Raw genomic sequence first — 15,693 nt, forward strand, 5'->3', positions numbered from 1 at the left:
TTGACATTTGATCTCTCCTGTCACTCTATCACTGACCTTCCCTTTTGTTCTTTTTCTGCTGTCCCCTGTTTTCACTTGCTTAAAACCTATTACATTTCTAACTTTTCCCAGTTCTGACGAAAGGTCACCGGCCTGAAACATTAACTCTGTTTCTCTCTCCACAGATGCTGCCAGACCTACTGGGTATTACCAGCATTTTCTGTGTTTATTTCGGATTTCCAGCATTCCACAGTATTTTGCTTTTGTACTGGGGATAATTCCCCTGCTGTTCTTTGAACTGATGCATGGGATCTTTTACATCCACCTGGGAGAGTGGACATTGCCTCGGTTTAACATCTTGTCCGAAAGATGTTAAAACAGAAAAAACAAAATATAACAAATGAATGCATTCCTGTGTATAAACTGCAGCATCTCCATAATCTCCCTTTTATTTCTTTTCCCTCGTCTCAGAGATACTTCACAAAGATACTACAAGAGGCCAGAATCAGAGGAACACAAATTATCAGAGGGTTGAAGATGGAGATGGTTGCAGTGATAGGGAGGGTGAGGCCATGAAGGGATTTGAACATGAAGATGACTATTTTAATTTGGGGGGTTTGGGGGACTGGAAGCCAATATAGGGCAGTGAGCATAGGGGTGATGTGAGTGGAATTTGGGGCAGAATTTTTGGGCTCCGCCGCGGGGTCGGGAACAGAGGTGGACGGTGCCCGGAAATACTGGAACTGGCTGGTGTGTTAGTTTCCTGGCCCCTTCCCGGAATTGACCATTTTGACCGAGGCAGGTTCGGGGCCCAGCAGAGCTGCCTGCTCCGACATGACAGACAGCCAAGGCCCGTTAAGAGCCTGGTTAAGGACTGGTAATGGAGGCCAACTGGGACTTTCCAGTTTCCTGACGTGACAGGGGGCAATTCAACTGCCTGGAGGTAGGCAACAGACAGCAGGCCAGGGTGCCAGGACTGCAGGCAGGTGAACAGGCCCTCCCTGCCTGCTTGGGTGCGGAGGTGGACAAAGGCCATCCTGTAGAGGGAATCCTTTACCCCACGCCCACAGTTTTTTAATTGATTTTCAAAAATGTTGGGAGCAACTCCATGTTGAAGCACCCTCTCAGTTACTTACCATTCATTGCAGCTAGGTGCTCCTGTCAAGCTGGAAGGTGTCCGATTGGCCCTGCAGCTTTGAGAGCCTGCCTGCCGTCTTTAATTGGACAGGGAAGCTATTGCCATGCCAATTAATGGGGCATCCCAGGCAAGATTCCAAAGGGTGACTGTTTTCCCCTCGGGGCGGGTTCGGGACTCTGATGGGCGAATTGAAGTCACAACATTCTAACTCAGAGGCACTGAGCCACAGCTAACAGTACTCTGATGGCACTGAGAGAAGCTTCTGTTTTGACAGACCTTCAGCACTGAGTGAATTGCTTCTTGTGATACGAAGGGCTACCTTTCCATCCCCCATGGTGCCCTCAGTGTGTTGGAGGCTGCAGTCGCTCATCAACTTCACACACAATTGATTTTGGGAAGCCAGTGTTTACCTCAATGTTTGCCTTGCTTCTAATTGCTGTACCAGAGATGTCCTTTCCTAGTTTTTACCTTACTATTTGTATTCATACAGCATTCCTTATTAAGTGTAAAACAAAAGTATAATTCTAATAAAACATAAGTCTAAAAATGTAAATAAAAATACATTTTTCAAACATGACTTCTGCCTTTTTGCCCTATAGCTCCTGCCTTCAATATTTATCGCTTTAATTACCACGATAATTTTTCCTTTAAATTTTCTCCTCTTCCCGCTCCTCCTGAAGCTGAGGCTTTCTTGATGGAACTCTGTAGGTGTTGGACACCCATTGACCTCAGTTTAAATCGAGCCCCACAGGCTGGGAAGTTACAGCTGAGTTAGCTAATATGGTTCCTCATACTTAGTCCTTCTGTGTATGATGGGGAAATCATCGAATGCTTGTACCAAATTAGGAGAGCTGATTATCGGTGATCCAAAGGTCAAGCTTTGCTAGGTTAGGTAATCTCTACAGGAATACCTTTTAATAACACTGCATAAAGAGGGGCTGGTCTGGCGTAAATAGAAAAATGATATATTTGATAATGAGTAGTGCGGAACTCAGATTGCAGTCATCCCATTGTATTTGGTAAGCAAGGCATGTATAAAAATCCTAGCATGATCAGAATTTGTTAGAACAGACCTAGGACCTAGGGCGAAGACCACATGGTTAAACTATTGTGACTCTGTTCTCTAATGCAGTAACTATAAACTATACTCCGTAACTTGCAATGCTGTTAATAAAAAGTCTTGAGGGACAATTTGTTGTGAGCTTGATTATCCAGTGTCTGAAACCATATAACTCCAACCTTTGGAGTTAACGGTCGGGATTTTCTCTGCCGGGGTAGGTCCCAATGTCAGGACTAAATGCAGGTCCCAAGCCCATGTGGGTGGGCTGCTGGACCACTTTGGCAATTTTCCTGGTGGCAGCATCTTAATTGGCTACTGCCGGGCCTGCCATTGAATTAAGCATGGCAGGCTGTTCATGCTGCTAGCCACATCAAAGGGCTGGCAGTGCTGCAGCCTGGGTAGCACCACTGAGAGAGGAAGGTGAGGGTGCCTCCATTTTGAGGTAGGCAGGCAGGCTCCGGCAATCGGAGAGGCAACCCTTCCAGTGTAAGCGCGGGACCGCGGGGACGACCTTTGATGCTGGGGGCCTACTTCCTTGGGCCATGGATGGCACCACGCACCCCTTGGGAAGCCCCTGGGAGGCCACTCACATGCAGCTGGTGGTCTGCCGCCAGCCTGGGAAATTGGCCCTTAATTGGACCTTTAATTTGCTAAATTGGATGCCCTCCTCCGGTCAGCGGGCAGCTGTGCCACTGCTGTTCCTGCTGCTGGAAAAGTGGCTCGGTGCCAGGACTGAGTTGGGCAGCCCTCCTGACGCAGCTCCCTGGCATTTTACCAGCCCTACCCTGCCTTCTAGTCCGTCACCTGGGGGCAGGTAAAATCTCACCCAACAGCTCTTTTGTGCCACACTTGGTGGAATATTCTCTTGGTGTCAAGGGCAGCTTATCCTACCTTGCCTCTACCATTCAGCTTGTGTCCAAGACTAAATCAAAACTGCAATGAGGACTGGAGTCAAATAACTATGGCAAAGCACAAACTAAGCATTGCCGAGAAGGTTATTTTGAGTAGATGTAATTTAATGGCATTATTGATGACTTCTTCCAGCACTAATGATTGGGAGGAGGCTGATACACTCTAAATTGGCCAGGTTACATTTGCCCAGCTTTTTGTGGCTAGGACATACCTGGGCAATTTCCCACATATTCAGGCAGGTGCCATGTCATAATTGCACTGGAACAGTTCGATTAAGGAAGTGGCCAGTTCTGTGTACAGAATGCTACAACCAGAATATAGTCAGGGCCTATCGACTCCTCTTGTGCCCGCTGGACTTAGCAACTTTCCAACGTGAAATGAAACAAAATGGCTGGACATTGGAATCTATGATGTTTACCTGTCCTTGCCTGATGTTCAGCAATGGTTGATGGAGGGTGATTCAGAATGGGAAGCCTAGCTAATTTCTCCCTAACCAAGTCAGGCAAGCTGAGACCATTTACAGTGCCCCTATCACCATCCTGACTGACCAGGAAAGTCAGCACAGACTAGTCATCAAAACTTCAATCGTCCTTTTCTCTATGATCCAGCTACCCACTGGATAGTCAGGGGGAATGGGGGGTCCCTTTATATTATTTCTTACCTAATTAGCTAGTTTGGCTTTTATTCCTTATTATCCCATGGCACTATTCAAAAAAGGGGAGGTTAATATTTCTCCTTCAAACGACACCACAAAAACAGAGTAATTAGTCATTTATGCCAAGGTTTGTGGGACCTTGCAATCTGGCAGCTGCATTCCCTACGTTACTACAGTGGCTACACTTCAAAAGTAATTTATTGGCTAAGAAGCACTTCGTGATGTCCTGAGTTTGTGAAAGGTGCTATATTAATGCAATTTCTTTCTTTAATCATGAATGGAAATCCTAGCAAATTTCTGCCTCTCATAGTAGACTAATCACTACTGCTTGCTTACCTCGCCTTCTATTGATTTCAGCCTCGGTCCCATCTTGCACTATGAACTTTGACCTTTAGGCTTCTCACTTTAAAAGAATCTGCTTGTGTAACAGCACTTGGAGCAGCAGACTCGCCCAAATCCAGATGCTCTGAAGGCAGCCCAGTTAGAGAATTATGGCACATGAGATCAATGTTTCGACATTATCATTATATCACCAGTTGAGTCAATTGTCTCAACTTGTTTGCTAAACCAATAAACTAGCTTTCAAGATAATTTAGTTTAGTTTTCTTTTAGTTTAGAGATACAGCATTGAAACAGGCCCTTCGGCCCACCGAGTCTGTGCCGACCATCAACCACCCATTTATACTAATCCTACACTAATTCCATATTCCTACCACATCCCCACCTGTCCCTATATTTCCCTATCACCTACCTATACTAGGGGCAATTGCTATTGGCCAATTTATCTATCAACCTGCAAGTCTTTGGCATGTGGGAGGAAACCGGAGCACCCGGAGGAAACCCACACAAACACAGGGAGAACTTGCAAACTCCACACAGGCAGTACCCAAAATTGAACCCGGGTCACTGGAGCTGTGAGGCTGCGGTGCTAACCACTGCGCCACTGTGCCACCCATTTACCTAACTATGGGACTCTTTCAGTGTATTCAGCAATAATGAAGAATTTACTCAATATTTTAACAGGTGGAGCAGAAAAATAACTTCAGTATGGTAGGACTGGTTAAACTGGTTGTGAGCTTAACATTTCAGCCTGATTCTTGAAAGTTAAATTCAATAGAAGGGCACTTAAAGCAGCAGTGTTATTTCTGAATGGATCTCTCTTGAGCAAGGTTATACATACACCACAAGCTTGGCTGTCATGCCACTGATTCCTGATCATTCTTAGGCTGAACCACACAGTCTAATCTCAGTTGCCTGATCAATCCTCAGCTAAGATTTAAACCCCACATCCATCACCAACAGCGATTGCCCATCCAACTCTTTGTCCACCTCGGCCCCAGCTTTTCCACCACCTTAGCCATGCTTTTGTCACCTCCAGGCATGCCTACTATAAACATCTCCTTGGTCTTTTCCATCCTGTCATAAACACAAACACATCCAAAACTCTGCTGCATGTATCATGCTGCACTACGTTCGGGTCATCCATGATCCTTGTTCTCATTCCTCAACATATCAAATATAAAATCCTTGCCCTCAATAATAAATCCCTCCATGGACTTCCCACCCCATCTCTCCACTCTCCTCTAATACTGTAACTGCTCCCAAATACTCTGTACTTTCGACACTAGCCTGAGACATTGACAGGGGTGGGGGTTGGAGATATTGGCAAGGGTGCAGAATTTGTGGTGCTCACTGACCCCTTCGACACAGTGAGGTGTAAATGTGACATGTGCAATTATTAATTTTAGAGTATGCTTGTGCCCACAGTGCCTAAAGGGAAAAAAGTGACAATTGTCAATGTGTTACCTTGCCTGCTTTTGTAAGGTCATTGAACTTTTTCTGACACTGGTAGATAGTCCTAGAGGTGGGAGAGATTCCAGACAGTGTCACTGCACCTTTCTCCACATCACATGTGAGAGACACATTTCTGAAGTTTATTCCCATGGGTATCTCTGCTGCATTTCATCCAAGAGTATCTTTAAAATCGTGTACTCTTCCTTTCTGCCTCCTTGAAATTCACTACTCCTTTCTTTGGACACCTCTGTCAGGTCCTTCATTTGAAGACATGATTGAAAAGTGCCACAAGATATGCATAAAACCCTGACCCAGTCCAGCTATCTCGCAAGCCAACTCACTGTTCCAAATACTTTCCTATTTCCCTGTTGCTCACCATTTTCTTCCTGCAATCTTCCACCACTCTTGATTTATTAAAGCTGCACCAATTTCCAGCCCTACAATGGTACCAGAAGGTTGCACTGCTGAAATACCAATGGATATTTTCACTATTCTAAATTACTTTGTGCATCAGATCACTTTTCAGTTCATAGAGAATGTGGAATTGTCCTTCGGAGTGCATGGGAAAATGAACCTGAATCACAATGGGCAGTTTATAAAAACTGAAGTAGAAGCCATTGCATCACAGACTACAGAATATATAGCAGCAATACTCTGTGTACCCCTCCTTATTTTGATCATTCATCTTCCTGCTGGCCCAACATGCACCCTTCGCTCCTTCAACTCTGGATTACTGTCCCTTTCCTGCTCCCTCCACTCCATCACCTAAGGCAGATTTTTCAGCCACAATGCCCTGATTCTTTCAACTTCTCTCTTCCAAAGTCACTCTGCCTCACTGCCTCTCTCCCTCCAACAAACTGCTTAAAACCTCTGTCCTTAGCTGTGCTTTCAATCCCCTCCCTCTAACCATCTTCTGTTCAGTATCCTCCCCTCGCCCCTATTTTTCTATATAAGGGGTGCTGTGGCCTTGTTCACATTATCAGCAAAGGTTCTTTTATCTACGTGCTAAAAGCTCAATCAATCCTAATAATGAATACCAGTTTTTCTAAATTGATGATTCCCCTTAGGGGAAACTCTTCAGTCTAGCTACAAAACCTGTGAATGGAAAGAAGCACTAGACTGATTTTTAAAAAATCATTACTATGGATGAGGTTGTCTGCACTTTACGGTGGTGATGGTCAAAAAGGGCTGTGTTATTTCATTAAGCAAAATTTCTGTTAGTGCCACAACATTGGTGTATTCATTGCTTCACTTGGTTATGTTCCTGACACACTTTCTTTGGAATTAAATCCCATGGAAAATATGAGACAGGAAGGTATGAGACCATTTCCTCCTCCCACTAGGGAGAGACGACCAATTTTAATTCTGTTAAAAATGGCACTTCCCTCATTTAAAATCACAGCCCTCTCTGCCTAACTGTCCAAGGAATGTCCTTTTTTCCGTCTTTAAAACCAATCTTTTAAAATTATGTATAAATTATGGAAGTATGTCATTTGCAGATCCCTTGGAGCTAGTGTCAGATGCCTTGCAGAAGTCAGTATGTCCCTGCTGTGTAGGTGCTGCTTTATTGGGCTGGATCTTGCTGGAGCAGGACTTCTCACAGTTGAGGGGGAGATGCACCTTGTGTGAAGCAGAAGGGGGAGAGGGGGAGAGGGAGAGGGCAGAAATCAGAAATTGGCGGCCCATCTCACTGCTTAATGTTGATTACAAGATTCTGTCCAAAGTCATAGCCAGTCGAGTCAAGTCTGCTCTGGAGTTGGTGATTCACCCCGATCAGACCTGTACTGTACCCGGCAGGAAGATCTCTGATAGTCTCGCGCTACTCAGGGATACGATCGCCTACGTACGGGACAGGAGGGTGGACACCTGCCTCATCAGCCTGGACCAGGAGAAGGCTTTTGACAGGATATCACACACCTACATGATGGACGTGCTTTCCAAAATGGGGTTTGGGGAGGGAATCTGCAATTGGATCCAACTGCTCTACACAAACATCAGTAGCGCAGTCTCAATCAACGGGTGGGAATCTGAAAGTTTCCCGATCAAATCTGGAGTCAGACAGGGCTGTCCTCTGTCCCCAGTCTTGTTTGTTTGCTGTATTGAACCCTTTGCTGAGTCTATTAGGAAGGATGCGAGCATAAGAGGGGACAATCCCAGGCAGCGGAGGTACTCAGGTCAAAACCTCCCTGTACATGGATGACGTCGCCGTCTTCTGCTCGGATCCGCTGTCCGTGCGCAGACTGATGAGCATCTGCGACCAGTTCGAACTGGCCTCGGGAGCCAAAGTTAACCACGGCAACAGCGAGGCCATGTTCTTTGGCAACTGGGCTGACCGATCCTTTGTCCCCTTCACCGTCAGGTCAGATTACCTGAAGGTGCTGGGGATATGGTTCGGAAGGGCTGGGGCGTGCACCAAAACATGGGAGGAGCGAGTAGCCAAGGTACGACAAAAGTTGGGCATGTGGGGGCAGCGATCTCTCTCCATTGTGGGTAAGAACCTGGTCATCAGGTGCGAGGCGCTCACGTTGTTGCTCTACGTGGCGCAGGTCTGGCCCATACCCCACTCCTGCGCCGTGGCAGTCACCCGAGCCATTTTCCGCTTCGTCTGGGGATCTAAAATGGACCGGTCCGGAGGGACACGATGTTCAAATCTCTGGACATGGGCGGGAAAAATGTACCCAACGTGGCCCTCATCCTGATGACCACCTTCGTGTGCGGCTGCATCAAGCTGTGTGTAGATCCCCAGTACGCAAACTCCAAGTGTCACTACATGCTGAGGTTCTATCTGTCCCCGGTGTTGCGAAGGATGGGCCTGGTCACATTGCCGCGGAACGCTCCATGCAGTTGGGCGGTGCCGTACCACCTATCCTTCGTGGAACAGTTTCTGCGGGAAAACACCTTTGACCACCGGTCCATCAGGCAGTGGTCTGCACGGAATGTCCTCAAGGCCCTACGGGAAAAGGAAACGGTGGATCCTGTCGGATGGTTCCCCGAGCAGACCGTCAAAGTCATTTGGCGGAATGCCTCATCACCAGAACTTTCAAACAAGCACCAAGACGTAGCTTGGCTGGTGGTGAGAAGGGCCCTCCCCGTCAGATCCTTCATGCACACCCGAAGTCTCGCCCCCTCCGCACAGTGCCCCCGCGTTGGCTGTGGTGGGGAAGAGACAGTCGCCCACCTCCTCCTGGAATGTGCCTTTGCAAAGCAGGTGTGGAAAGAGATGCAGTGGTTTTTGTCAAGGTTCATCCCAAGCAGCTCTGTAACACAGGAGTCTGTGCTCTACGGGCTGTTCCCAGGGACGCACACCGAGACAAACATCAACTGCTGCTGGAGGACTATCAATTCGGTGAAAGACGCCCTTTGGTCTGCCCGAAACTTGCTGGTCTTCCAGCGCAAAGAGTTGTCCACCACCGAATGTTGCAGACTGGCACATTCCAAGGTCCAGGACTACGTGCTGAGGGACGCACTAAAGCTTGGGGCAGCCGCAGCAAAGGCTCAATGGGGAAAGACCACAGTGTAAGGTTCCCCCACCAAGCTGGACTGAGGGGCTGGATCCATGGGAAACCCCTCGAACTGTATCGTTAATATTCTCAATTGCTGTAAATGTAAAACTGTAATTGACATGACAATTGTGAAACGGAAGGGTTGGGAAGAAACTCATGACAGTATTGAAGGAAACTGATCTCCCTTGCAATGTTTGTATTTTTTGGTGCTGTTTGGAAACTGTTTGGCAATGTAATTTTTACAGATGTTTATGAATAAAGTATATTTTGGAAATTAAAAAAAAAAATGGAGTGGAGTAAATCAACCATCAGGTTCTGGAGATTCGCAACTCGTGCCATACCTCTTAATCTCCTGAACTTACTGGCTGATTTTTCACATTAATAATTGTGTACGTTGGTAAAATGTCATTATTTTTTCAGCAAGATCCAGTCCAATATTGTCTTTATTCCTAGTTATCCAGGTGAAAAGGGCCATTGCTTGGATAAGACATAATTGTGAATTGGATAGCAAACAGCAGTACTCTGTGAGAAAATAAAATTCTTTTGAATCGAAATAACTTTTCTTAAATTCTTTTCAACTATTCTTCAGAATTAAAAAAAATTGTGTGAGTAGTAGGTGTGTTTTGAAAACTGGAAATCCTTTTCCAACACTATTCAACGGGAGAATTTTGGTGGGGTTCGCATAATGACAGAATGTGGCAATGGTGTAAATGACTATTTTTAACCATTTATGCTGTTTCTCCAGGGCTATCACCAATCTTCTGCTCAAATTCCAGCAGGCGATCAGGAAAACCCTCACAGACAGTCCAGTTGTCACTGTGGGAACTACTGTGTGAATGTAATGGGCAGCTCTTAAAGAGCTGCTGTGAGTGTGGGGAGCATATTTCAGTGCCTGAGGCTAGATAGTGCTGAGAAGACAGCATTGATAACTGGGCTGGTCAACTCATGGTGGACATAAAGAGAAAAGTAACTCTCTTGTGGTTATCACACCATCTGGTGTGACATTAAACCATACAAAGCAGGAATCAATTGCTTTTTCCTGGTAAAGGTTAGAGATTCCTGAAGGCCTCAGTGGGACTCAGGCAAGTTCTCTGCTGGCATGAGCTCTGCCAAGGCCTATGGAGGGCATAAACAGCAGAATTCCTGGAGAAGCCCACAAACTACCCCACCGTCACCCACTCCCCACCACCCCCACCCCCCCCCCCCCCTCCCCCCGCCCACTGACATGTCCTCTTTGATGTTTTGACAGAGGTTGCCTCCACACGCACCTCTCCCCCAATTCCCGCCCCCCCCCCCCCAGGGGGGCCAGTGTAATTGGAGCAGAATTCCAGTAGAACCTGGTGCTGCCTAAAATTCCTCCCAAAGTAGAAATTCAGCCTTCTCCAGACCCAGGAAATTTGGGGCCTTAACAAAAGTCCTTGCAGCCATAGTTTCTGTGAATACCCTTTGTCAGTCTTTTCATGCTACAGCTGACCCTGGTGCTCAAGTCTAGGTACTCATAGTGAATTTCATTTCCAAACTCTGGCTGGGGTGGAACCCAGGCTTATACTTGACATGTACAGTCAGAATTCAAATTAGCAATGCCATAACTCTGAGCCCACAAGACTTCCCTGAGGGTAAGATTATGGGATTCACTCATACCTTAATGTCATTAGCCTGGAGTATCAGCTATTGTAAGCAACTGCATGGGATTACAAAGTACAACAAAGTATTTACTGCAACGAACCAGGCCATTTGGTCCAACTGGTTTATGTCAGTGTTTATGCTCCCACCCTGTTTCATTTAACCTCATCAACATATTCTTCTATTCCTTTCTCCCTCATGTGCTTTTCTAGCTGCTCCTTAAATTCATCTATACTATTTATTTCAAATACTCCATGTGGTAGAGTTCCACATTCTAACCACTCTCTGCACAAAGAAGTTTCTCCTGAATTCCCTATTGGATTTATTAGTAACTACCTTATACTTATTGTCTCTAGTTCTAGTCGCACTCACAAGTGAAAACACCTTCTCTGCATCTACCCTATCGAAGCCTTTCATAATCTTAAAAGACCTCTATCAGTGTTCTCTTTGTAGAGAAAAGAGTCCCAACTTGTTCAATTTTTCCTGCTAGGTATAACCTCTCAGTTCTGATAAATATTTTATACACCTTCTCCAGCACATCTATAGGGTTTTAGAATAGGGAGACCAGAACTGTTCATCGTACTGTAAGTGTGGTTTAAGTGAGGTTCTATAAAATTTAACATAACCTACCCGTTTTTCAATTGCATCTCTCTAGAAATGGACCCCAGTAGTGATTTGTTTGCTTTTTAATGGCCTTATTAACCAAAATGTACTACCTCATGCTTAGCTATGTCGAAGTTAATTTGCCAATTACATGTCCATTCTACAAATTTATTAATGTCTTCCTGTATTTTGTTGCAGTCCTCCTCAATATTAACTCAATTCTCAATTTGGTGTCATCTGCAAATTAGCCAGGTCCCGAGTCCAAACCATTCAAGTAACTGGTGAACAACAGTGGTCCCAGCATTGAACCTAGTGGAATACCACTTCCCAACATTTGGCAAGGGATAAAATCCTTGGTACAGGACAAGTATCGTCCTCATACAAAATGCTGGACACCTGAAATAAAAACAGAAACTTGGTGCGAACATTCAGCAGGTCAGGTAGTCTCTGTCAAGAGAGGAAGGTAGGGTTAATATAACAGGTCAATGACCGTTTGAAAAATGCTGCCCAACCTGCTGGGTCCAGCATGCAACCCGACCATAATTAAAATAATTGCCAGTCCTAATGCTGGTAGTTACAAATCAGATGGCTGAAAACTTGTGAATTGCTCATGGTATGTCAATCTGAAATCACTGAACAACATCTTCCTTCAGCAAAATCATGACTTAATAGCCCAGAAATGATTGTCGGTAGAAAGCTTTAAAACTGACCAATGAAGCAGTAATATTAAGAGTGCAGTATAGCACTCATTTCCTGTTTCCGGGCACTAAGCAAATTGATAATCAGATAACAAAAACAACTTGCAGTATATAGCGCCTGTAGCCTGGTGAAACATCCCAAGAAGTTTCACAGGAGTGCTATCAAACAAAATTTGACACCGAACCACATTAAAAATATATTAGACCAAAAGCTTGGCCAAAGAAATAGTTTTAAGGATTACCTTTAAAGGAGGAAAGAGAGGCCGAGAGATTTAGGAAGGGAATTCGAGAGATTAGGGCCCAGGCAGCTGAAGGTACAGCCGCCAATAGTGGCACGATCCAAATCGGGGTTGCCCAAGAGGCCGGAATTAAAGGATTGCAGAGATCTTGGAGGGTTGTAGAACTAGGGATGAACAGAGCTGATTAATGCTGGTTGATGTGTTATCCTCGCCCAAATGAAGCAAGTATTACTGGAGAGGCCATGCTGAGAGTGATTTGCTAGATTATTCATTTAAAGGTGAATAGATTCAAAGATTTAACCTCCCTCAAATTGGAGGGGGGGGCGGGGTGGTGGGTTGGTGGTTTGGTGTTTAAATGAGGGCAGTGACTGACTCCGACTGATCCCACTGCTTTGTTGCCAGTTCCTGATCTTAATCTGCTCTTTTGAACAGGCTCGTGGGATACCCAGAGGAAGGCAGTAGGGTCCTTCTTTAAATAAGCAGATTGGGACCCGATTACAACTTAAAGTGGAGGGCTGAGTGGGAGCAGTGACGGCTTCCCCACCAGGTCAGACCAGCTGGGTAGCAGATCATAGGCCAGAAGAGGCCCAGGCGGTTAAGTGTTAAAATGTAATTTTAGGTTTCCTTGTGGGCCAGGGGGAGCAGGAACTCTCCTCCAAGCCCCAGAGGGAAACTTTAGGCCTCCCTTACTCTGCGACCTCTCCTCTGGTGTCCAGAGCCTCTCCCCCAAACCTACCTTCACCACTTGCCTGAGTCCCAGGCTGTGGCCTCATGCCGCTAAATTCCCACCCTGCCCGGGTAGTGTTTCAGGTAGGTCACAAAATCAGCCAAGCCTTCTCATCCCTGGACTCCCCATCTGCTTCAGGGGTTCGTGCAGAGCTTTAAAGTGGGGCCCAAAGCTTCTTCTCGCATTCCAGAGTGTTAGCTACCACAGGCTCTGCTTCCAGTAGGGCTGCCAGCTCTTCAGGATTGCCCTGGAGTCTCCAGGAATACAAGAATCCAGAATGTTGCTGTGAGCAATCCAGGGCAATAATCAAATGAAGAAACTTTTTGCTTTGCAATTGGTGTGGAAAGGCACGGCACTGCAAAAGTTGACATGTCAGGTGACCAGTGGTGGGAGTATGGAGGCAGGGCAGTTGGAGACAGGATGAAAACTCCAAGAATATGTCCAACCAGAGTTGGCAACCCTGGCTGGACAGAAAACTATTATAAAAGGTGAATCACCCCTGTTGTGATAATCAACAAGTTACCTTACATGTATACACTATGGGTTACTTGACACCTATCTTACCACACCATGTTACTTTGGATAAATATGATGCTGTAGACTAATAAACAAGTTACTTATTGTTCAAGTAAAAAAATTTGTATCACGTTTCACAGCCAACGAAATACTGCTGAAGTGGAGTCGATGTTATGGTGCATGGAAATTTGCCTACACAACAATAGCAATGAGGTGAATAGCCAAGTTTTGCTGGTATTGGTTGAGGGATAATGCTAAGACAAGGCACTTTCCCTGCTCTTCTTTGAAGAGTAGCATGGAATCATTTACATTCATCCGAGAGAACAAACAGGGCCTCAGTTTAATATCTCATCTGAAACACAGCACCTACCAACAGTGCAGCATTCCCTTAGTAAGGCACTGCAGTGTCAGCCTAGAAGATGAGCTCAAGTCCCGGAGTGCGGCCTGAAACCATTACTTCATTAGCTCAGAGGCAAGATTGCAACCAACTGAGCCAAGGCTGACATGTACCAAACGCAGGTAAAGTTCATTCATTCATCCTTCTGACATAAGTTATAGAAAATAGACCATGCAGTCCATCTAGCATACAGTGTCTTTGTGATCCAACTAGCCTCATTCTCACAGTTCTTCCACTCTCTTGATTCATTAAACATCCATAACAGTTTTCAACTGGAGGGGATTTTCACATTAACTTGGATATTACTGTTGTTGTGTGATAGTAGTCAGAAGTACATTGCTGGTTATTGAAGTTTCGGGGAGAATTGTTAGCAATTTGCTGATGTTTGATGTTCTCATATGAACTAAATGAACCTCTCTGATTATTTCAAGGCAGGCTTTTCTTATTGACTTAGCATTCATATGGAGTAGTACAGCATCAGAAAGTTGTGTTAATAAAATGGTCACTCCAGATTGATGGAAAATAAGTGAAGTGCCAAAAATCGAACTGCTCTGAACAATCTCCTGCATGACATACAGCATAACAGGTTCTCAAAAATCCACTTCTGAAATTGTTGCTACAACCACGTTTAACTAATGTACCATACCCCAGAAAAAATAAGCAGAAGAGGAAAGAAAGTGGGCTAAGATTGCGTTAAGTAAATATTGAAGCTGGTAAACTTTCAGTCAAGATGTGGACTGAATTTAAAGTCCCTGCCAACCAGAGAGGTGAACAGACATTGCTACGAGTTCTCCTTATGAAAGTTAATCACACTGTCGGGGCTTATTTGTATCAAGGTTTAATCTGAATAGTAATTACCTGTTGAAAGCAGAATGGCAGAGTCAGCAGAGATACTCCAATAAAGCTGTTCACAACAGTGATTGTTAAATGCAGCTCTTTCACATACATTCCCCTGCGATCCTTTAAACAGTCGCACCTTGAGAAATAGCCAGATAGAGAAGATTCTGCTGCTTAATGTAAGCTCACACTTGTACCTGCTCCAAAACATGACATCGCTCACAATTTAACATTGTTTCCTGGTTGATTAATTATTTGCATTGAACTCCTCCCCAATTCCTGTTGAATTATAAACAGCTGAGGAGAAAGAGGAATGTGCAGTGAATGGTTGGTTGACTTCTAGCTCACAACGTAACTGGAAATGAGGAATGCCATTCAGCTCATCTTAATTCAGCCATCCAGATTTTATGCATGGTAGCGTCCAATTGTTTCTTAAATGATCCCAGGCTTTTTGCCTTCACTGCCAGAAAGAATTTCATTTTTATAGCAACTTTCACAACCTCAGGACATCCCAAAATGCTTTACAGACAGGTAAATACTTTTGAAATGCATGGACTGTTGTAATGTAGGAAATGCAACAGTCAATTTGTGCAGAGCAAGCTCCCACAAACAGCAATGTGATAATGAGCAGATAATCTGTTTTTTAGTGATGCTGATTGTGGGATAACTATTAGCCAGGACACCTGGGAGAACTCCCCTGCTCTTCTTCAAAATAGCAGCATGGGATCTTTTACATCCACCTGAGAGAACAGACAGCGCTTTGATTTAATGCCTCATTCAAAAGGTGGCACTTCCAACAGATCTGCACTCCCTCAGTACTGCATTGGAATGTCAGACTAGATTACATGCTCAATCTTCTGACTCGGTGGTAAGAGTGCTATCCACTGAGCCATGGCTGACTGCCGAAGAGGGGAGGTAGAAGGGAAACAGGTGAAGGGCAGAGAGATTGGGAGGAGTAGATGGGGTAAGCACAGGAAAGTGGGTACTGGGAATGGTGTAAGGAGGGAGAAGG

At 45.2% G+C, this 15,693-nt stretch overlaps 1 protein-coding gene across 2 annotated transcripts in view; it reads right to left on the reverse strand.

Moving 5' to 3' along the window:
• LOC137383658 (putative sodium-coupled neutral amino acid transporter 10) overlaps positions 1-14,886 on the reverse strand; it is a 67,218-nt gene extending 52,332 nt beyond the window's left edge. For both annotated transcript variants that reach the window (XM_068056812.1, XM_068056815.1), the window contains exon 1: positions 14,703-14,886. In XM_068056812.1, coding sequence (XP_067912913.1) covers positions 14,703-14,792 — 90 coding nt within the window. In that variant the 5' untranslated portion in view covers positions 14,793-14,886. The remainder of the gene's footprint in view (positions 1-14,702) is intronic.
• Positions 14,887-15,693: the final 807 nt, after the last annotated feature.

This window comes from Heterodontus francisci, chromosome 24, assembly GCF_036365525.1.
Source record: "Heterodontus francisci isolate sHetFra1 chromosome 24, sHetFra1.hap1, whole genome shotgun sequence".
NCBI lineage: Eukaryota > Metazoa > Chordata > Chondrichthyes > Heterodontiformes > Heterodontidae > Heterodontus > Heterodontus francisci.